Source organism: Trachurus japonicus, chromosome 5 (assembly GCF_045865225.1).
Source record: "Trachurus japonicus isolate A0001 chromosome 5, Traja_1.0".
In the NCBI taxonomy this organism is placed as follows: Eukaryota; Metazoa; Chordata; class Actinopteri; order Carangiformes; family Carangidae; genus Trachurus; species Trachurus japonicus.
Genome location: NC_140911.1, coordinates 3,068,996 through 3,093,482, shown reverse-complemented (window position 1 = coordinate 3,093,482; position 24,487 = coordinate 3,068,996). Strand labels below are relative to the sequence as shown.

General features: G+C 41.5%; 1 protein-coding gene across 7 annotated transcripts in view; it reads left to right on the top strand.

Annotated features, from left to right (window-relative positions):
* Positions 1–24,487, top strand: part of LOC146986787 (low-density lipoprotein receptor-related protein 1-like) — a 173,955-nt gene that overhangs the window by 37,571 nt on the left and 111,897 nt on the right. For all 7 annotated transcript variants that reach the window (XM_085775603.1, XM_085775602.1, XM_085775601.1 and 4 more), the window contains exons 3-6: positions 8,770–8,907; positions 14,769–14,888; positions 16,561–16,689; positions 17,825–18,088. In XM_085775603.1, coding sequence (XP_085631729.1) covers positions 8,770–8,907; positions 14,769–14,888; positions 16,561–16,689; positions 17,825–18,088 — 651 coding nt within the window. The remainder of the gene's footprint in view (positions 1–8,769; positions 8,908–14,768; positions 14,889–16,560; positions 16,690–17,824; positions 18,089–24,487) is intronic.

The window sequence follows — 24,487 nt, the reverse complement described above, 5'->3', positions numbered from 1 at the left end:
TTTAGCCACTAGGGCTAATTTCCATCTGTAGTCCCAACATAAAACTCACAATACAATCACAATAAAATACAGTTTGCAGAAAAATACAGATCACAGTAAAATACAGGAGAAACCCAAGACATAGAACAACACAGGTGAACTCTTGGACGGCACAGAGGCAATACACACACCGCCGCCCAAATAGCCACATGGATGACAGGGGGACAACATTGAAAACACAGACATACATCTCCTCATTCAGAGTAGAGGAACACAGAACACCAAAAAAGAAATAGTAGGCAAAGTGCAAGGTGCCCATAGCAGCAGGATGTGGACTGTCATACACTATATGTGTGGTGGACATATCAGTACAGTAGCTGTGTAGTTGACAAAGTGCAAAAGTGCTCATAGCAGCATAATTATTCACAGTATTGATAGTAATAAATAAAGTGGTAATAAGTAAAACATGAAAGTGGCAACAGTGGCAGATGTAATACCAACGATGGTAGTTCTCAGTTACAAAAAATAAAAAGTTACCAACTATGGTAATGTGACAGGTATATCACAACTTGTCCACCAGAGCGTTGTGGAGTTGTTGGATTGTGTATTTGATGAGTTTGATGAGGTTTCTTGATGAAACTAAGAAATCCCATGAGCCTCCGTAGCGTAGCTCTGAGCAGCTCACGGCTCTGCTCCGCCGTTCTAAAAATAACTTGCACCGACAATTAAAGGTAACGAACCTACTGTTATCGACTATAGCGATTATGACAATGGGCCAATTTGCCAAAATGTTGAACTATCCCTTTAAGAAAAAAACTTCACATGATAGAAAAACTAAGAGGAATGCGTCTGTGGAATATTAATCCTGAAACAGCAGATAATTAGAAAGAACCCCCTCCCTCCTCCTCCTCCTCTTCATCGCTGTGCCCCTGTGGCCTGCACCACTGCCCCAGCTGCCCCCCCCCCTCCCGGGCTGCGGTTCAGTTGAGATCAGGCCCTGGCACGTGACGCTGCTTACACCAGCGGGTTAGGGTCAGTCGGGGCTTTGTAGGGGGCCACAGCCGATTTGTGTGATACAAACAATGGCCTCAGTTCTCGCTCACCACCAGCAGCAGCACCCAGCACTCTGCCCCCCCTCACCCCCCCCCCCCGCTCCTCCATGCATGTGATATACCTCTCTGTGTAAGTGTGTGTAGCGGCTTTAAGACTCCACTCGTGCAAGGTGTCTGAAATCCAGTGTGATGCCGTGTTTTGATAGATGCTGAAAGAAGAAAGGCTTTGTTCGGTGACTCGGCCTCGAGAACTGTTTTCATCTCCTGGTGCCCGTGGTCCTTATTTTGTTCTATATGCACTTTGAGGTGTGTCAAACATGTTTTATTTATTTTTTCATTTCAAAAATGGAGTTAAGCATTGCTGCTGGTGGTGCTGCCTCAGTTTAAAGGGATAGTTCAACATTTTGGCAAATTCACTTGCCATTGCCATAATCCCTATAGTCATAGTCCGTTGTGGACAAGTTGGGACCTGCACATTCACCACGCTATGAAATAATCATGTAACGTTATGAGACAGAGTTGTGTTAGAGGCAAATGCAGCCGGAACTACATTCTAGACAAGGCTGCTGGGCAGAGGGATTTCAAAAGAGAAAGTAGTTCCCGCTTATTTGCTTCATGTGTCGTAATGTTACATATTTATACATGATTATCTCATAACGTGATGAATGTGCAGGTCACAACTTGTTCACCAGAGCGTTGTGGAGTTGTTGGATTGTGTATTTGATGAGTTTGATGAGGGACAGGGGACCTGTATTGTTCACCTCCATTGTGTTCACTGAGCAGCTCACGTCTCTGCCCTGCCGATCTCAAGACAACATGCACCGATAATTAAAGGTAATAATGAACCTACTATGACTATAGGGGTTATGGTGAGAGGAGGATTTGCCAAAACTAAAACCCTTTAAGAAATATGAGAATCTGTTTATGGGCTGAAAAATTGCACGGAATGAAATAAGTTAAAGGGAGGATGTGATGGAGCTCAGTGTGTTTTTTAGCTCTGGGGAAGAAACTGTCCGTGAATCTGTTTGTCTGTGTTTTAATGCACATGTAGTGGCTCCAACAGGAGGTCAAACAGAGTGTGAAAGGTGCTTTGCAAAGTCAGGGAGCGGAGTGGACAGCTGTTGATCGTCTGCACGGTGTTGAATATCCTCTGAAGTCGCATCTTATCTGCATCTGCATCGGTACCAGACTTCTTCCACAGAGCAGCAGCAGCAGCTTCTCCCTCCTGACCTGGTACTTGTTAACCAGAGTGAAAAAAAAAAAAAGCCCGTAGTTCTCCACCGTTACATCACCACCAGCATCGGTTTCCAGCCAGTGGTGCTGTCACAGGGTCGCCAACAAGATCATTTACCTTTCCCCCACATGCTCTAATTGAGCCACAGAGCAGAGAGGAGCTGAGGTCACAGCAGCCGCCGACCTGCATGGTGGAACAGAGCAAATAGAAACCTGTCAAACGGGGGAGAAAGAGAAAAAGAAGAAGGAGAAGGAGAAGAAGGGGTTTGGGCCTCCTAACCTGGCTCCTGCACACTGGAGGAATGTTGAATAAAAGACCCTGTTTAATTCAAATTAGCGATGGCTTTTCCACTGCGGCCGCCTCTGCCAGCTCGCACAAGAATGAAGCCTTGTGGGGCTGCGTCCACTTCCTGTGGACGAGGTGTTCCACTCGGTCTGCTCCCTCCTCTTCTCCTTCTTCTCTTTCCCTCCCTCTCTTTCTCTTTGTCTCTCGCAGATGTCATATTCTGCTTTTTTCCTCTCTCTCTCGTACAGTTACTGTAAATGGGTCAACAGATGTCGGAGGGAAAAATAAAAGGGGAGTGATCTGGAGGTGGGACAGTGGCAGAGGAGTGATGGCTTTCAGAAGGAAAGGAAGAAAAGACAAAACAAAACCTCCTCTGCATCCTAGATAATAATAATAATATTAACTTTATTTATATAGCACCTTTAAAAAAACAAGTTTCAAGGTTCTGTACAACAGGAATAAAACTGCCTGGAACAAAATAACAACATAATAAAACCACCAAGTGAGATAATATTGGAATTAAAAGTTAAAACCACCCATCCTCAACAAAATAATGATAATAATAGTAATAATTTTATTTGTAGAGCACCTTTCAAAACAAAGTTACTTCACTTTAACAACTTTATTTGTCCCCATTGTGGCAGTTCATTTCATTTCAACAAACACAAAACACAGATGACGACAATACAGATAAAAACACGGATGGAAACAACATAAATGCAGATGTTAACAGTTTAAAAAGTAATAAATAATAATAAAATCAATCACACTGTGCTGCTGCAGGACCAAGATGGCTAAAGTGCTCTGTAAAGCTGTGCAATACCTCTTCCTCTTAGAGTTGAGGAGGGAGTCCTTTTATATCTGTTGGTTTTGATTGGTGGAAGTCTGAAAAGGGAAACCTGAAGCAAGAAGCTCAAATTGTTGATGTAATGGATGGGAGCTGTCAGACAGGATGGATTTTACTTTATTGTTTTCACATATCCTGCAGGGTTTCCTGGTCCATGCCAATTATTTTACTGCAGACGCTGACCACCCTTGACAATACATTTTTGTTTTTGATATTGAGAGATTGAAACCAACAGATAAAAGAGAAAGTTAAGCACAGACTCAACAAAAGAATGATAAAACATATTCAGCAGGGTCCCGTCAACCTGGAGTTTTGCAAGTTTCCTGAGGCAGAAGAGGCGCCGCTGGCTCTTCTTCAGTGTTACACTCCAAGGTCAGTTTTTTAATCGAGAATAGCACCTAAGTACTTATAAGAATCCACTAATTCAATGTTCTGACCATTTATTACAGTGTTGACAGGAGAAGATTGGGAATGTCTAATTACAATCGCCATGTCCTTGGTCTTAGAGGCATTGATTACTAAAAAGGAATCCTGACACCAAGTCATAAAATAATCAACAACAGGACCACGATGGTGGACAATAAAGTTTTATTGTATTGTATTGTATTGTATTGTATTGTATTGTATTGTATTATATGAGAAAATTCATCAGCAAACTTCAAAATGTGGAGGTTCTCATACTGTATACCTCTGCAGTCATTAGTGTAGATAATATACAGTAGAGGAGAGGACACATCCCTGAAAGGAGAGCCAGTGAATGTTACAGACAAGTCAGACAGTTCCCCATTTAGTTACAAGGTGCCTAACGATAAAATGATTAGTGCAAATAAAATACAGAATAAAAAACTAAAAGAGTCACAACAATAATAAAACAGAGTCAGTTTAAGAAGGCCAGACGATAAAAGCGAGTATTAAGAAGTGATTTAAAAGAGGACACTGAGTCTGCCTGCTTGAGATCTCATAATAAAATATTTTTAAGAATAATCATACAACAACAATATAACAAATGAAGAGAAGGCCAATAGATAAAAGTGAGTATTTAGAAGAGATCTTCTGTAAAAGAAAAAAATCTCTCACACAGTATCTTTAAGAGAAACATCCCATCATCAGCCATGATTCAAACACACACGGCAACAAATTACAAAAACAGCCAGTGTGGTTATAATAATAATAATAATAATAATCCTGTTTCGACATCAGTGCTGGTCAAAAAGCAGAAAGCTGCAGTGTGGTTGAATGTTGTTGTGAATATTCAGCGACACAGCAGCAGCGGCAGGTTGTGGCAACACGTCGGTCGGTGCTGAGTCATTAGTCTTTTTGTGGATGAAAGTCTGGTCAGAGTCACGAGGCCGCGACTCCATCCAAGAAAAAGAGTTCAGCAACAAGGTCATTAAAGAGAAAAGCCCTCTGTTGCAAAGCAAATGAGGGTTTTTTTTTTAGCGGTATATTCTCCTGTGTGTGTGTGTGTGTGTGTGTGCGTGTGTGGTGAGTTCAAGGGTGCGTACATTTAGTCTGTAAGTTTCAGAACAAGATGGATGTGTTTACTCTGTGTTTTGTCGTACCACTACAGACTTATTGTCAGGGCTTGGCCTCTGGGATGGGATGGGATATGATGGGATGGATGTGTCTGTTCTGTAGATGTAGAGAAGGAGCTCTTTAGATTTCTGTCTCTGTTGTTTTTTCTGAAAAAAAAGAGAAGAAAAGATGGAGGTAAATCCAGAGAGGAAATGCAGCAGGAGTGTTGGGAAATGAGGTGAAGGAAGAAAACAAAAACAGCTCGTATTAGAAAACAGGGAAGGGGGGGAACAGTGTGTGTGTGTGTGTGTGTATGTCCTCATTTTAAAACCTAAAGTGTTTGTGTATGGAGATGGATTTGTGTGACGCAGTGACTTAAAGTGCACTTTAGTTTTTCCCAACATTACAACATGCAGCAGATGTGATTGGTCAATCACACGTTAAATAAGGGTCATTACATTGTTCCTGAGTGTTTTTGTTCAGACTCCAGATCTCAGTGTGGGTCTGAGTGAGGAGGGAGTTTTTTCTAGTGACTGTTGCTCTTCCTGTGTTCAGTAATCCTTCAGTGTTTTACTGTATCTGCTGCTGTAACTCTGTAGATTTCCACACTGTGGGACGACGAGTAGCTAAAGGATTATCCTGCATAGAGCAAAATCCCTCTGTACTACGACGTAGGCAGAGCGACGGAAAGCTGTGATGCTAATGCTGTTTTTTTGTTTGGTTTTTAGTGAAACATCAATATTATAATATAAGTGCGAAATGTGAAATTTGACTGGATAGCATTTACACCTGGCATTAATATGAACCTCCAGTGTTCACAATGAGATCCGATCACACATGTGCGGGTAAATCAAAAAAGAAAATAACTAGTAGAAGAAGAGAGAATGGTAGCCATCTGTGAAGTTGCAGTATTGTATGCTGATGCTGAGTCACCATGCGTCCTCGATGTGTCTTCAATGCATTTACACCTGTACTTACACGTGGTCAAGCTCTATCCAAATAAAAAACAATCACTGAAAATGTATGTCAACGCTGGGTGTAAACGGGGTGTACAGTAAAGTTCATGTACACGCATTAGTCCGACTCAGACTGGACTTCTCCAGAATCGTCTAAATCGTCCAGATGATGCGATTGGACACTGATTTTCTTCTTCTTTTCCAAACTTCAAAACTAAGTCGGTTTTGCTCTTCTGGTGGAATTGAATGTTTACGTTTCCATGGTTTCAGTAGTCGTGGTAAACGCATGGATCTTTTTTTTTTTCTTTTTCATTGAAAATCTGTAAAACACAAATGGACATCCATTTAATTGTTAAAAGCCAGTGTTAATAGATCCATGCGTTTACCGCAACTATGACAACTAACTATGGAAATGTAAACATACAATTCCACCGGAAGAGCAAAAACCGGCTTCCGTTTTTGACATTCGGAAACTTGTGGTTACATATACTGTATATACGCCGTAAGATGAAGCTCCACTGTACACCACAACATCTCAGAGTGCTGCATCGCTGTCAGGTATCGCCTTTGCTACGTGAAGCATGCTGGGATACCCGATGGCGCGACCCAATGTCCCATGTGAGTGACGCAGCAGTCAGTCAGTCATGCTCCACAACAGTAGAGATGGCACAAAGTGTAGCAGAGAAGCTAAGGAAAGCACCTGACACATCAGCGCCGATTCAGTGCATTAAACAATAAACACAGTAAAAACCAGAAAGATGCGTTTTATAAAAAATAGGAAGCCCAAACTCAGTTGTTTTTTAGATGTCGTAATGCGTCCAACCAGAAAGTATCCTTATTAACCAGCTGAAATGACGCATATCGCCACCTAGTGTTGTGGAGGCGTTTAACATGTTTCTGTCCACTCTTTGATTTTCCCTGTTGCATGTAAACTGTCTGGGACAAGGACAGAACTCCAATGAGACGTCCAACTGGTTTGCTGTGCATGTAAACGCGCTGATTGAAGCGTTTCTTCTTCCGACGGATCTGCAAAGCGAAATAAAATCACTGGCATCGCTTTTATATTTTTTTTTTTTTGGCTTTTCATGCCTTTATTTGATAGGACAGTTGAGAGTGTGACAGGAAATGGGAAGCAGAGATGGGGGGAATGACATGCAGGATAGGGCCGTCCGACGCGGGACTCGAACCGGGGCCGCCTGCAGCGAGGACTATAGCCTCAACACATGGGGCGGGTGCTCTACCAACTGAGCTAAACACCGCCCCTGGCATCGCTTTTAAATAATAATTGTATGGTCTTATATTCAGACAAACACTCAGGTGTGTAAAGGATGGAGGGATGACACCAGCTCTTTCATCCGTCTTTACATCCTCCAGCGTCCACTTGTTGATCCGCTGTCACGTTGAAGGACGTTTCAAAGTCAAAGTCTTCCTCTGTTCTTAGTGTCTTCGTGGAGTTTTCTGCCTGCGTCTTGTACCTGATGCTCGGTGGTGGTGAAGAAGATGATGATGATGATGATGATGATGAAGATGAGAGCCACCGCTGTGCTGCCGTCCTCAGATATTAAAGGCTGCTTTCTGTGCAGGGAGCTGGTGTCTGTGCTGCAGCCGTCAGACAGACAAATATGTTGTCAGCGCGCTCGTGGAGCCGCGGCCTGTCAGAGCGTCTGTCAGCCAGACCGAGCAGCGCTTTATACACATTGATTTTAAAGGATTTCTGCTTTACTGAGCAGTTTGTTGTAGTCGGGGCAGACAAAGAGAGAGGGAGATGGGGAGGCGGATGACAAACAGCCCAGGGTGAAATCAATGTGAGGAAGGAGCCGGTGGCTACACGTCACCACGCTGCACCTGTGTTAATGTAATGTATGTGTCTGCATGGCTCTGCCTGCACCAGGGTGAGAGGAGCTGCTCAGCTGGAGAGATGTTCACCCAGCTGCTGCTCTCACATCCACACTCTGAGCTCAGAGCCACACAAACACACACACACACACACACACACACACACACATCTGTTTCAGAGACGCTCAGTGTGACAGCGGCGCAGACGGAAAAGTTTTTTTTTAATGCACATATTCAATATAAATAATATAACGGTTTATTTTTGCATCAATAGATCGATTAGATTTGAAATAATTTATGTTTTTCTTTTTCTTTTTTAAATGCAATGACGCACTGATGAGAAAAAAATCTGTCGTTTCTTTGAGAAAAATTACCCAAAAAAAGTTGGATTGAATCTTAAATTTTGAATATAGATGCACTGATCAGCTGATTAATTAGATTAGTTTGACTGGAAATGTGTCAGCTGCTTTTTGGATGGATGGATGGATGGATGGATAAATGGATAGATAGACGGATAGATCGATGGATAGATGGATAGATAGATAGATAGATAGATAGATAGATAGATAGATAGATAGATAGATAGATAGATAGATAGATAGATAGATAGATAGATAGATAGATAGATAGATAGATAGATAGATAGATAGATAGATACCGTAGATAGATAGATAGATAGATAGATGGATGGATGGATGGATGGATGGATAAATGGATAAATGGATACATAGATAGATAGATAGATGGATGGATGAATAGATAGATAGATAGATACAGTAGATAGATAGATAGATAGATAGATAGATAGATAGATAGATAGATAGATAGATAGATAGATAGATAGATAGATAGATAGATAGATAGATAGATAGATAGATAGATAGATAGATGGATAGGTAGATGGATAAATTGATACATAGAAGGATATATGGATAGATAGATAGATAGATAGATAGATAGATAGATAGATGGATAGATGGATGGATAGATAATTTCAGCAAAAGGAGAAACAGCATTTTGTCTCATTGTTTATCAGTTGTTTATTTGTTGTGTGTTTGTCCTCAGGTCCTCACAGCACCGTGTCCCGTTGTCCTCCTAACGAGTTCCAGTGTGGAGGGACGGAGCTCTGCATCCACATGAGCAAACTGTGCAACGGAGCGCCGGACTGTACCGACGGCTGGGACGAGGGCCCGCACTGCAGAGGTAACACGCACACACACACACACACACACACACACACACACACACACACACACACACACACACACACACACACACACACACACACTGGTTCGTCACTGTGCAGCTCTCATACCTGAAACCTTCACACCATGAAATAACAGTGAAGTCACAGTCACAGATGATAAAACTGAACCGCTCTGTGTTAAAACCAGCTCCCAGTTTCCTCTGTGTGTGTGTGTGTGTGTGTGTGTGTGTGTGTGTGTGTGTGTGTGTGTGTGTGTGTGTGTGTGTGTGTGATGTTTGACCCTTTATCCCACTTGACCACATGAGGCCAGATGTCAGTAATGATGAATTAATTCAGAGAAGTTGTGATGTTGAAACCCAGAAAACAGGAAGTTGATTATGATGAGCCGGACGACTGTCGACACCTCCTGGAAGAGAATCTGCTGATGGAAAAGTTTTATTTTGTACTATTATTGACCCTTTGCAGACAGTTGTACCATCGATTGTCTGTACATTTTAAAATACTGGTGCAATGATCCGAGCTTTCCCGTTATAGTGGATGGGGAGAATGGTCAGTTTTCCCCCCACAGCTCTTACCGGAAGTGACATTTTTATGGGCGTTCCCTTGGTTCCCTAGGTCAGAGGAGCACAGAAAAGAGAAACTGCAGGATATTTACCTTATGTTTCATCTTTACCTTCATTAAACAGCTTCGGACTAATTGTGATGTTAGATAAATGACTTGTAGCTTGTTACAGGGAGAGTGGAGGCTGGAAACCAAACCTGCGATCAGAGCCTCTGACCCGGTGTCACAGCTCTCCTCTCGTCTCGGTGGCACCGGCGAATCCGCAACACAAACGCACCCCGTAAATAGTAATCTCTTGTTTATGACAGATACGACTACACAAATAAACACATCGTAACATGTGCGTGATAATCCATCGATCCACTGATTGATTATCAAAAGCTTAGTTGAAAACAAATGCTCACGACCAGGAGGAGGCTTAGCAACACAGTGGAGAATAGATCGGACTTGCAAATTCGCTAAATGATGCGATTTATAGATCGATAAAAGTAGTATTTTGATCAACACTATGTTTGAAATGAATTATTTTACTCGTAAACCCCGACAGGATGTATGGAACCCCTCCTGTCGGGTTTATTTCTCCATAACAGCCTCCGAACACTAAACATTATCCCTTACTTAAATTGACGTCAACTGTTCTTCTGCTGTCTGTCATGGTGTTCAAAAAAAATATATATATATATACATATACTGTATATCTTCACTGATGACTTATTCCAGGAAGGAGACTACAGTTCACAAAACAACTCAGATGTAAATGTCAGATGTTTATTGAGCTGCATGTGGAGACGATGGAGCTGACATCATTACACCTGCAACAGTAATATAAACCCTGTGAAGTGAACGTTGCTACGCTTCAATGACCTTGATTGGTTATTAACAGGGGATTTCTGTTCAGGTGGATGCAGAAAGAAGCAAAAACCACAAAAAATAAATTCTTTGTTATTATTTCTTCCAATCAGTTTTTATTTATTTATTATTTTCTTTCTAAGGTTCAGAGTTAAATATTAACTTGACGACCTCTTCCTCTCCTGAGGTGGACACACGTCTTCCCTCTCTCTCTCTCTCTCTCTCCTCCACACTTCCACTTAAAAATGAGCCAGGATGAAATATTTATTAAAGAAACATGGAGAGAGAGGCGCAGGGGAGAGGACATGAAATTTTCATGCACTTTTCAGCCTGGCTGGACTCTGAGGTTCGTGTGTGTGTGTGTGTGTGTGTTCACCTCGGTGAGGATGAGCATCTGCCCACATGTGGGGGAGGAGCAGCAGCAGATTCCTGGGGTCAAGCACAAACTGCCCCAACAAGATTGACCAATTCAGTTATGATTGTGTGTGTGTTTGAGTGTGTGTGTGTGTGTGTGTGCGTGTGTCTGATACACCCACATCTGCAGCAGCATCTTCATGTTTCTGTCAAGTGTCCCTGTAACAACCCAGAACATAATAACAACCAAAAACGCACTATAATGTTTTTTTGCCAATAATGTAATAAGTTGTTGTAAAAATAATAATAATAACTTTATATATAAAGCGCCTTTCAAAAACAAGTTACAAGGTGTTGTACAACAGGAATGAAACGTATCAAAAGCAACTGGCTGTAATGAAATAACAACAACGTAATAAAACCGCTAAGTGAGATAATAACATTATTGGTATTGGCCTAGTATTAAAAACCCCTTTTAAAATGTAATAACTGGTGTAATAATATATGTATCACTTTAAAAAAAAAAAAAAAAGTCAGTATGTTACAACCAGGTTGTTGATCGCCTACTCTTACTGTACTTCCTCCATTTGCAAACATAATGTGAAAAACAGACAAGAAAATCATATTTATCATGTAGCATGATATAGGAGTCTGCTTCTCAGACACAGGAACACAACACAGGACTTCAAATCATCTACCCTGAAAATAAAAAACATATAGTGATACATGCATACTGTATATTATTACATTATCGGTTCCAGCTATGACACTGTCAATTAAAAAAAAAAAATACTAGGCCAATAACGTAATAACCCAAAAATGTAATGATTTATCACATTATTGGCAAAAAAAAAAGTTAGATAATATAGTTTGGCTATATAATAAAGTTATATAAATTATAGTCAGTTTTATATATTTTTATGTATGAAGTGTGTATATATATATTGATATATATATTGATATGGATATTTATGTAGCAGATAGATATATAAACCATGATGAGTAGAAAGGGGAACTCCTTTTTCGAACTTGTACATATTATGATTTGATGACACTTATATTTTTATTTTATTTATTTATTTTTTCATTTTAGACACGTTTGTTTCGAAATATATATATTTTTTTTTCCAAAATTCATTCATTGGCTCAAACACTTTATTACATTATTGGCTTTATTACATTTAAAATGGCCAAAATGCTTCTGTTATTGGCCGTTCTTGTGTTTGGGGTTGCTACAGTCCCGTTCAGGGTCGTGTGATTGATTGGAGCGGGTTGGCAGCGTTTGATTGGCTGCTGCAGAGTCAAATATTCTGTGGTACGTGCCAATGGTCGGTTGTTTACATTGTTGCCCATGTTGGGTTTCTAAACACATCTCAGTTGTTTGGTGCTCAGACTTGTTTTGGAAAATTCCGGGCACGTCTGTAATTTGACCTGTGGTTGTCCCGGCAACTCTCCGGAGAGACGGGAAAATAAGACTCGGAGGTCGGAGTTGATGCCTGAAGTTCATGCAGGGTGAAGGTGCCGACAGCTGTTCACGTTCAAGTTTAACTTCATGACTGATTTAGGAAACTCATCGTGCTTTTATTTTGAAAGTGTTGATCCTACTCTCTCCCTCCCTTTTCCCTGTTAAAAGGGTTTTCTATGGAGTTTTTCCTCAGTGGATGTGAGGGTCTAAGGACAGAGGATGTTGTTACGATGCCATGTAAAGCCCTTTGAGACAAACTGTTTGTAAAAATGGGCTATACAAATAAAATTGCCTTGCCTTGCCTTCCCTCTCTCTCCTCGGAGCTGTTGTTGTGTTAGTGTGAACTGAACTTGGTGCCAGTGTTTCCGGGCAAAGTGAATCATTTGTGACTGAGAGATCTGAGGTTGACATGTTTGTCTGTGACTCACTGAGTCTCACAGGATGTGCAGTTGATGTGCAGACAGTCATTCCTGTCATGATTTATCATTAGTATTTATTTATTTATTCAGGATAACCCTGTACTGTGGGTTAGAGTTCAAGAAAGATGGACGGATGCTTTGAATGTAACAGAAACATGCTGCTCTGACTCATCAGCAGGTGACAGACATGACTTACTGAGGATTAGGGTTTTAAATATATTACATCCACAGCACTGTGCAAAAGTATGAGGCTCTATAAGTAAAGTGAAGATGTTTTTTATGAATAGGCTTTATTTATGGATTAACTTCAACCAGAGTTCAGTCGACAGCAGAAACCTGAATCTGAATCTCGGTGTGACCACGACACTCCGGTTCTCCTCCAGAAACCTGCACACTGGTTTTTCTCCAGGTTGTTGAAACATCTTGGAGAACTTGTTATAGTTTCTTCTGTCTCAGTGTCTTCTGTCTCTTCATGTAACCCCAGACTAAGGACTCTGTGGGGGGTGAAATAGTTATTTCTGGGTCGTTTTCATGCTGCAGAATAAAAGTGTGACCGATCAGAGGGATCTGGGACGGTGGAGAAGAATCTGAACATCTGAAGGGTCTAAAACTTTTGCACAGTACTGTACATACTATATAACATATATATAAGCCCTGTGACAGCTGCTTTCCAAATCTCTTTCTATACAAACATTCAGACACAGTTACAGCGTCTGATGGAATCAGTTCTGCAGCAATAAGCAGAAGTGATAAATATGGCTGTCGTCATTACTGTATGAGACATTGTCTGACGTCTGATGAGTTTTTGTAGTTTGCAGTTTTATTAACAGTAATCACAACGGGACATGTCACCCACTCCTCCTTTTATATTCTGTTGACAAAGTTGAAACAGTTTCAGCTGTTACCAGCTCCTGTTCCTGGCCTCTAATTGTGAATGATGATTTTATGAGTTTGTAGTTTCATCTCTTCCTGTTCTGTTCCTCGGTGTAATGAGGATCATGGAGAGCAGCTTCACTTCTGCATTCGATGATGCATCAGATTGACAAACTGCAGGATTTTTTAATTTTTAATTTTTGCAAAAAGCTCCTGAGGATTTCTCCTCTCAGGTTTTGGAATCATGCTGCGTTCAAGACAACTCAGAACTCAGAACCTCCCAGTTGAAAACTCAGATTTCTGACTTCAAAGCGTTGGAGACGTACCACGCCAGAATAACCAAAAACATGGCGGACTGTCAAACGGGACAAACGTTGCATTCAAAGAGCTTCACATAGCTAAGGCATTAAAACATTACACAGGACACAAAAACAATTTAAAAAAGAACAGATCATTTAAAATTGAAGAGAAATAACAACATGAATTTATGGTTAATCTGTAACCGTAAGTAAATATTGTATATTTCATAACGTTTTAATGTAGTTTGGCGTTTAAAATTGTTGTGTGTTGTCAGACAACTGATTATCGAAAAATTTCGGGGTAGATTTTTTTTCTCCGACATGAGGTGGAGTTCGATTGCACTTTTTCAAGTAGGAGGTTGGAAAAACCAGAGTTCCGAGTTGTCTCGAACGCAGCATCGTCTCCTGGACAGAAGGAGCTCTGAGGTCTGTGGAGCAGCGGTGATGGATCTGCATTGGTGACCGAAAGTAAAACTCAGAGTCTCTCTCTGTCTCTCCTCACGCTGGATGTGATGTGAAGTGAGAGTGTTTTTCATGCTCATCCTGAATCTCTAGCTCTTCCTTTAACCGAGCTGTTGTTCACCAACTCATCAGACTCTTCGCTCTCACATGATGACGCATCCTGCTGCTTGAATGGACTTTTTTTTTTTAAGTTGTTGTTTTTCTTTTTCAGTGCGTCTGTGAGGCTTTTAGTTCCCAAAGTGCTGACGCTGGAGTCTGTGCACACACACTGTACTTCACATTTCTGGTGGGTTTATTGCTCAGTCGATGAGGAACGACGGAGCTGAATGTGAATCTTGTGAATATGAGGCTCGTTATTAGGAGGAGGCTGCAGAGAGACGATGCTGAAGTGTTTGATTTATGCCACCTGAAACCTACAGGCCACGAGCTAACACGCTGAGATACATCACATGGATTATTACACGATTATGCACAGATCTACCTCCCATTACAACGACTGATGCTGCGTTTTCAGCCCAATAACAATGTGGGAAGAGTAATGAATGAACGCCTCTCTCTCTCTCTGTGTCTGCAGAGTTCATCTCCAACTGCACGCTCATGGGCTGTCAGGAGAACTGTGGCGTGACTCCGGGAGGTCCAGTCTGTTACTGTAAGACTGGATACGAGATCAGCTCGGACGGAAAGACGTGTAAAGGTGAGTAAATGATCTGTAAGGGCTCATTCATTCGCTCATCCCCAATGCCAATTAACCATAATCAAAACATCAAGATAATGAGGAGCTGTACTCCTTCTTAAAGGGATTGTTCAACATTTTGGCAAATTGGCCCATTGCCATAATCCCTATAGTCATAGCAGTAGGTTCGTTACCTTTAATTGTCGATGCAAGCTATTTTTAGAACGGCGGAGCAGAGCCGTGAGCTGCTCAGAGCTACACTACGGAGGCTAAAGGGATTTCTTGGTTTCCCTCATCAAACTCATCAAATACACAATCCAACAACTCCACAACGCTCTGGTGGACAAGTTCACCACGCTATGAGATAATAACAGAACGTTACGAGACAGAGTTGTTTTAGAGGGAAATACAGAGACTGCTTGATGAAAAACTGTCACCGCATCAGCGGTTTTACATGAATTTACCTCTAAAACAACTCTGTCTGGTAACGTTCTGTTATTATCTCATAGCGTGGTGAATGTGCAGGTCACAACTTGTCCACCAGAGCGTTGTGAAGTTGTAGGATTGTGTATTTGATGAGTTTGATGAGGGAAACCAAGAAATCCCATGAGCCTCCGTAGCGTAGCTCTGAGCAGCTCGCGGCTCTGCTCCGCCGTTCTAAAAATAGCTTGCATCGACAATTAAAGGTAACGAACCTACTGCTATGACTATAGGGATTATGGTAATGGGCCAATTTGCCAAAATGTTGAACTATCCCTTTAACACAGTTGTTTTGTGTAAACCCTGTTTAAAATCTGTGTCTCTATGTGATCGGATGAGACCAAAGGAAAATTTCCTGCCTTGACTGGACAATAAAGTTTCTTCTATATCTATTTCTTTTTCTATTCTGCACCTCCTGCAGTTCCATGTATGTGTGTAATGTGATCAATAAGATGCAATGGAGGAAATTCCAGATGTTGGTTTATCTTTATAACTCAGTCGCTGCATGGAATAAGAATTGTTTAATTGCCTAAGAGAAGGGACGATGCATATTCATGAACATTTAACAGTATAACTTGAACATTTGCATGTAAATACACCAGATTGAAGCCTCGGGGTAACTTCCATCTGCAGGTTGATGTCATGAAGAAAGGGAAAACAATTTAAGAAAATAAAAACAGTAACAACAAGGACACAGACGAAGCAGCAGCAGAGTTATTGCACATTTACACAGGTTATTGATGGTCACAGGTTTGATTTTTTCTTTTTAACCACAGATTGAGTTGTTTCTTGAACGTTCAGAGCAATGACAGGGACAGAAAACCACTGGATGTGTGTGTGTGTGATGTTGTTTACAAGGTTTGCACACCGTCCTGTCCAGTGACTCCATGTCGGAGGAGAGAGGAGGTGGGTAGTTCAGGGGCCGTGGGAGTGTGGAGCTCTTTCTACAAAAGCCCATTTGGAAACAGTGAACTGAGGTTAAACAGGAGCTGAATGGAGTTGCAAATCTCTCACTTATGTAACAGCGCAGACTGTGCAAACGCCAAAAAATAATCAACATCAATAAACTCATGGTGAAATAAACAGCGGCATTGAAAGTGTTTGGTATTAGTTAAGGAAAGTTTCTGTTTTCTCCTCCTTTATCGTTTATTTTTTTTTAACTTTAATAACAAAGCAGTGACACGGTCTGTGTGTGTTTTTTCTTGCGGTCCAGATTTTGATGAGTGCACCGTGTACGGGACCTGCAGTCAGTCCTGCACCAACACCGACGGCGCCTACACCTGCTCCTGTGTGGAGGGATACCTGTCGCAGCCGGACAACCGCTCCTGCAAGGCCAAGAACGGTGAGTCCAGGTCCTGTTGCTCCTGCTTGACCTTATTAAAGGAATAGTTCAACATTTAGTCAGATTCTCCTCTCACCATAACCCCTATAGTCATAGCAGTAGGTTCATCACCTTTAATTATCGGTGCATGTTGTTTTGAGATCGGCGGGGCAGAGACGTGAGCTGCTCAGTGAACACAAGGTCCCCTGTCCCTCATCAAACTCATCAAATACACAATCCAACAACTCCAAAACGCTCTGGTGGACAAGTTGTGACCTGCACATTCACCACGCTATGAGATAATAACACAACGTTACCAGACAGAGTTGTTTTAGAGGCAAATGCAGCCGGACAGTATTTCAGACACGGCTGCTGGGCGGAGGGATTTCAAAAGCAAAAGTAGTTGATTGATTGATTTTATTTGACACTTTGTTATAAAACATGATACATTTCTGCACCATAGTTAAAACAGAAGGTCGGGTTAACGCAATAAAGCCACAGGGCTTATTTCCATTGTGGTCCCTAAAAGAAATATCACAAATCACAGTAGTCCAAGAGTTTACTGTACATACATACAGTAAATGAACTATGATTGGTGTCTGAACCATAAACCATGTACTGCTAAAACAGACTTAAGAGTTCTGGGTAAGCGATTCCACAAGATGGTTCCAACGTACAGAAAAGATTCTTTCCCCACACTCTTGGGGGCGCAAAATCTGTCAAACTGCCCCTAGTAGAGTGCGTATGGACCTCAGTAACCCGATTAAAATAATTAATGAAGTAGTTGGGAACGTGTTCAAGAACGTTCCCAGTATTTGCTTCATGTGTCGTAATGTTACATAATGTTACATGATTATCTCATAGCATGGTGAATGTGCAGGTCACAACTTGTCCACCAGAGTGTTGTGGAGTTGTTGGATTGTGTATTTGATGAGTTTGATGAGGGACAGGGGACCTGTACCGTTCACCTCCGTTATGTTCACTGAGCAGCTCACGTCTCTGCCCCGCCCATCTCAAAACAACATGCACCGATAATTACATGTAAAGATAATGAACCTACTGCTATGACTATAGGGATTATGGTGATGGGAGGATTTGCCAAAATGTGGAACTATCCCTTTAAGCTCTTGTCCACTCACTGTGTCGTCCTCTCCAGTGCCGGTGGACCGTCTGCCCGTCCTGCTGATCGCCAACTCCCAGAACATCCAGGCCACGTCGCTGAGCGGCACCACGGTCCACAGCCTGCTGTCCACCAGCACCAAGCAGACCACAGCCATGGACTTCCTCTACGCCCAGGAGACCGTCTGCTGGATCCACGTGGGCGACTCGCCCGCGTCCACGCACCTCAAATGCGCCAAGATCCCCAACCTGAAGAGCTTCACCGAGGAGAGAGTCATCAACATCTCCCTGAGCCTGCACCGTGAGTTCACATGAAACATCACACACTTCAGCTTCGGAGGGTCAACACAGTGTGACAACGCACACGCTGTGGCAACTCTGCAAAAACTCAAAATCTTTCCAATAATATTTGTCTTATTTCTTGTCAAAATGTCTCATTTCTAGTCAAAACTAAACCCACTTTAAATAAGACTCATCACCTAAAAATGTACTTGTTTTTAGATCATTTTCACTTGTTTCAAACAAATTTTCACTTGAAATTAGTAGAAAAATCTGCCAGTGAAAGGAAGTTTTTTGTGCTTGTAATAAGGAAGAAAAATTTGCTCCACTATCAGATTTTTCTACTTATTTCCATTGAAAATATGCTTTAAAGAAGTAAAAAGTGTCTAAAAACAAGCTACTTTTTATGTGATGATGATTTTGACTAGAAATAAGACAAATATTCTTGGTAAGATATTAGATTTTTTGCAGTGAAAACGACACAGACCAATCCTCCACACATAACACACAAGAGCAAACACAGAGCAGCTGCCTCACACAGCAGCAAGTGAAAGTATCTGTGTGTGTGTGTGTGTGTGTGTGTGTGTGTGTGTGTGTGTGTGTGTGTGTGTGTGTGTGTGTGTGTGTGTGTATACCAGGCATTGCCTTAACAAAGAGTGGAGAAAGAAATCTATACAGCGTAGTATTGCGATATTTTGCATGGTAAGACTGTATCAATATATATTATGCGGTCACCAAGTATCGATCTGAAGTAAGTTTTAATTTGGAGACATCGTTCACAGTTGAAAAAAGCTAATAAGGCAAAGTATATCGCTGCATATTGCAAATTTTTCTGGAGCTGGACCAGACCAGTCAAGACCCAAAGACACAAATGTCTCTTTTTGGTTTATGTGATGTAATTCAATAACTTTAAGATAATTTAAATAGTTGTACTGAAGTATCTGCTTGCGCAACCATCTCACCAGTGTCGACAGTGGGAGGAGACTTCAGCAGGTTCTGTCCAATCTTTGTTTACATTAAATATGGTTTAGATTTTATATTAAATCATCTTTTCTTTTTAGCTGAGAAGGAATAATGTAAATACCAAGCCACATGATTATTATGAGGACTGGGACTGAATACAGTGATGGTCTTGGAAATGGTCTGGCATTGGTTTGTTCTCGGTCTTGACCACAACACTACCAGTTGGGGACTAGTTGGTATTAGTCGCTACTCCTGCGTTCAAACTGAGGAGAGCAACGCTTCATGTCTTTACACATCCATGGGGAACGCACTGTAACTTTTCTTCCATGCCCTTATAGATAAACAGTTATAGCTGGATCAGATTGAATATTAATTAAAAATGAATGAACGAAAATGAAATGCGATTCAATATATGTCTCTATAATAATTTAAAATGTAATCAAAATTACAGACAACGAAAAAGTCTAGTACAATTCCTGGAGGCACATACACAACATCCGTCGTCACTGCAAATTTCATTCGCCTGGTGGAGTCCATCACCTGTGGCTCTGCAGCCGTCTGTCAAACATCTCATCATTTCTTCAGGCTGAACCCTCCATTTTTAATCCGTATAAATATATACAGCAGGAAACTACTCACACTTGCACCATGCACTATAAAAAAAAAGAAGAAAACTCTGTATTTTGAATTTTAATCTGTGCATGTGTCTGTCAAGCAGTCACACTTCTCTCTTGCTCTGTATGCAAAGGAGGAGGAGGAGGATGATGATGAATTCTGTATTTCTGTTGGATCCTTTATTATTATTATTATTCATGCAGGTCGGTCAGGCTGCAGCATGCACACAGCAGCTGCAGCTCCACACTGTTAAAGAAGCCGGTTACACATTTTGTTTTGACGCGAACACACAGTTTTTCAAAGAACAGGCCTAGAAATGAGCCTTTAGATCATTAAAAACCGCACCGAACCGGATCCTCTGAAGTCTATTTAAGGTCCGGCTGCTATTATCTGATGTTGGAAATCAGACGACATTCATCATAAGTAACAGAGCAGGGTTTAATTAAAGGGAGAGGGGAGTAAGTGAAGCCGGTTCAGTGCTGCTCACAGATCCTAGCTCATCCTGTACAAACCAGGATGAACGTTAGATTTTCACTTCTGAAGTTGAATATTAACAGGTGGATGAAAAAAAACAGAAGAAGTGAAGCGAGCGTTGCCGATACCTGTGGAACAGACCCACACGTATTTATATATATATATATATATATTAGGGCTGTCAAACGATTAATTTTTCTAATCGCGATTAATCGCATTTTTTCCATAGTTAACTCGCGATTAATCTCTATTAAAAATATTATATATGGCGCTTTGGACTTTCAACACTCCAAAGTGTTATAATCTCTAGACAAACAACTTTTAGACCAGACCTAGTAGGCCTACCTAATCATAACACATGATGCATGAAACTCACACAGAATTGAAGAATTGCATCCAGTGGAAATTGCCCTTTACTTTGCTACCTCTGCCTGGCCATGTGCGTTTGTTGACAACAGAAGCCCGTCAAAAAATCAATACATGGCCATGTGCATTTGTTGACAACAAACCCGTCAAAAAATCAATGGATGGAGCTGTGGATATATGTTAGACTGTGTATATTTGTGTAGCAACCAACTTGAAGGTGGCTTACCGCCACCTACTGGACTGGAGGTCCCACACTCCAGTCCTCCAGTCCAGCAGACAGAGGACAAAATGGGCCGCGATTAACCGCGATTAAAAAATTTAATCGCGTTAATTTTTTTAATTAATCTCATCGCGATTAACGCGTTAACTCTGACAGCCCTAATATATATATATATATATATAATGGTAACACATTAAAAGCAGCTGTGTTTTTCCATGGCTTAAGTTTCGTTTCAGAAAACACTGAACATTCTTTTGTTCGGAAAAAAAGAAGAAGCCAAGTAAAAAAATAAAAAAAATTTAAAAAAAAGCAGAGAAGGAGAAGAAGTGAAGAGCGTGATTGATTTCAGACGTGGATAATATGTGAGTCGCTCCCTGATTGCAGACGAGACAACCTGCGGGTTTGAAGCTGCCACACCCACTCTCACTCTCTCTCTCTATCACTCGTTTGCGCTTCAAGCCAAGTCACGGCCTGGCGTTCTTTCTTTCTTTTTGTTTTTTTTGCCGTCAGTGAGTCAGAGAGAAGGCAGCAGCAGCAGCAGCAGCAGCAGCAGCAGCAGCAGCAACAACAGCGTCGTCGACATAGAGACGGGGACATCTCATTGTCCCATCTCTACCAGATGGTTTTGATCCGTCTGCAAAACATTAATTAAAGAACTTTTGCCTTGAATCAAAACAATGCTGCACTCAACTCAGTCATTATCTCCCTGGCTCTCTACTTCACATCTGATCTCCAGTGCACATACACACACACACACACACACACACACACACACACACACACACACACACACACACACAGATATACTGCAGGGATACTGCAGTTGCATGAAATGGCAAAAGCTCAGTTTCCGTGCAAACACTCTGTGACCGTCGTTCACATTCAGTCCAGAGTGCAGCAGCAGCTCGTCCCCTCCTTTTTTTTTTCTTCTTTTTTCTAAAGAATGCATTAACATGACAGAAACGACTTCCTCAGCGCAGACCGTCAGAGAAAATGGGAAGAGCGGATGATGATGATGATGATGACAGTCGGGTCGGGCAGCTCTGTCTTCCACATGTCGCTCGGTGTCATTTGGAAATAATGTTCATTTCAAACCAGACGATTTCAGACAAGCTGAGGAGAAAATGATTGCTGGAGGAGGCCGATGCAGCAACATCGTCTCTTCATCACTCGCTTTAAAAACCAGTGAAACAGCTCCACAACTATGATGATGATGATATTACAGTATAGGAAAAAAATGTGTCTGTGCTTAATAAATCTGAACAGAACATGAGTTAATTAAAAAGAAAAACAAGAATTATCACCGTCAAACCGCGGCCGTGCAGCTGTAACTCAGCTCACATCGGCACTCAGCAATTTAAGGACCAAGAAGAATTTGCAGGAAATTCCAGCAGCTTGAGCTCGGTCTTCTACGCCTGCACACACACACACACACACACACACACACACACACACACACACACATACTGCAGCGCTGATGTGTGTAGGCATGCACACACTCACACAAACACACACACAAAATGGAGAACTAGCTGCGTTTTGGAAGCAGGACAGGATGTGCATGAGCGATGATGACAGATTAGAGCTGCACTGCTGAAATAAAGGAGGCAATTCAAAGGCACTTCACTTCCTGTATCCAAGTGGCAATATCATTGTCATTATTATTATTTTTCTCATGCCTGTGTGTGTGTTTATGTGTGTGTGTGTTTATGTGTGAAGAGAGAAAAGACTCAGGGAAGATCTCAAATGAAAGTGAAGCCTGTTCTGCAGAATACAAAGTGAGTTTGAGTCAAACAGGAGACGACAAGAAAAAAAACAGAAAACACCCGTATATTTTTTATTTCTAATGACTTTGACAGGTGATGTCTGGAATATCTGTGTCCTCCGACCACCCAGCCGAGTCGGCCTTTAGACAACAAGCTCAGCGTCAGCACAACACATATACTGTATACACACACATATACACGCATACACAATACAAAGGGCAGATTTTTCTCATCTGTTCCAGTCCATAATATGGAGCGACTGCCCGGACAGACGGCAGCAGCAGCAGCAGCAGAGTCGATCTGATGGCGTGTGAGTGTGACAGGAGGGGGAGGAGGGGGGAGGAAGAGGAGGAGGAAGAGGAGGAGGAGGAGGAAGAGGAGGAACAGGTTTATGCTTTTACCGTCGCCATGGAAGGATCCAGCGGCGGCGACCGACCAATGGGCGAGAAGAAGAAGGAGGTGAACGTACAGGAAATGATGCGCGTGTGGTTGGAGTGACTCATGACCTCAGTATGCCACAGACGAGTTGTCCAGATGTGCCCCCCCCCCTTACCCCACCCCACACCACCCGTCCCTTCTCCCCCCTCTTTCCCATCACACTCTCACTCTCAGTCTATATTTGACTGCTGCCTGTTTCTTGCAAACACTAAACTGTCTCCCACTCACTCTGGATTATTATTAAGATGCAATACGTGACATCCGTATGTCATTTATTCTCTCCTCTAATTTAAAATCTAATAACTGTCTGTGGAACGCAGCCTCTTATAATTAAGCTGCTGAGACATTGTTTAATTTAGTTTTAGTTTTAGTTTATTTTATTTTAGTTCAGTTCAGCCTTATTGATATCCCAAAGGAAAATTCCTAACACAACACAACATAATACAATCAAATACAAAAAGAGAGGTAATACAAATAATAAAACATACTACTACTAATAATAATATACTGTTAATAATAAGGTGTAATGTTCTTACTGTAAGTGCATGGTAAAACTGTAAACAGTGCACACGATACATTAAAGTGCATAGTGCTACAAAGATAGAAACATTGTAATAAAGGAGTGCATTTAAGTGCAGAGGCCTGAGAAGTAGTTTAGTTTAGTTTAGTTGCTTCACTCATTGAAAAAAAGAAAGTAAAAACAGTTGAATACAAAAAATATTGCAGCTCCTGAAAGAAAAGGGGCAGAAAGAAGCAAACTTGTCTCGTCTACCAAAGTCCTTTTAAAATTAGATAATTTAATTTATTTTAAAAAGGACATTGCACATTAATAACATCAGTGTGTGTAAAAAAAAAAAAAAAAAAGCGGATATAAATGCACTGGTGTTCGCATTGTTGCTATTCTTCATCTGCTGTCCTCTGGCAGGTCACGCAAAAGATTTCATTGCAAATACACAAAACACAGAAGAACAGAGATAAAAGCAGATACAATATTGACACAATAAAATGCTGTAGCGATGAATGCATCAATTTCTTATAACCTGCTGAGGAAAGGAACAGGAAGCCAGCACCTCGGTGAGAAGCAGTTTGACCAGTCGTTTGCAAATACATGGAAAGAGAGAGAGAGAGAGAGAGAGATTTCCAATGGGTTAAAAAAAAAAGAAAAGAAAGAAAAAAAGTGGACGTTCAGTTCTGCAGGACTGATCCCAGAGCTCCCACTAAGCCCCCCCCCCCCCCAGCTGTAAGAGTACAGTACCTGCTCCTGGCCCTGCACACTGAGCTGCACTGTGCTGCTCAACACAGACACCGGCCCCAAATCTTCTTAAGAGGTCATGTGCCGTTAAAAGGCAAAGCCAGTCAGCACATTTTCAAATCTTCTCTTCATTCAAAACACTTTAAACCTCTCTCTCTCTCTCTCTCTCTCTCTCTCTCTCTCTCTTTCTCCCCCTCTCCCTCTCTCTTTTACTCCCTCTCTCTCTCCCTCTCACACGTTAACCCTGAACCACTTCACTTCACTTCCTTTTGTCCTCCGGCTGTATTGGTCGACTTAAACGAAAACCAGATTTCAGAACCAAAAAAA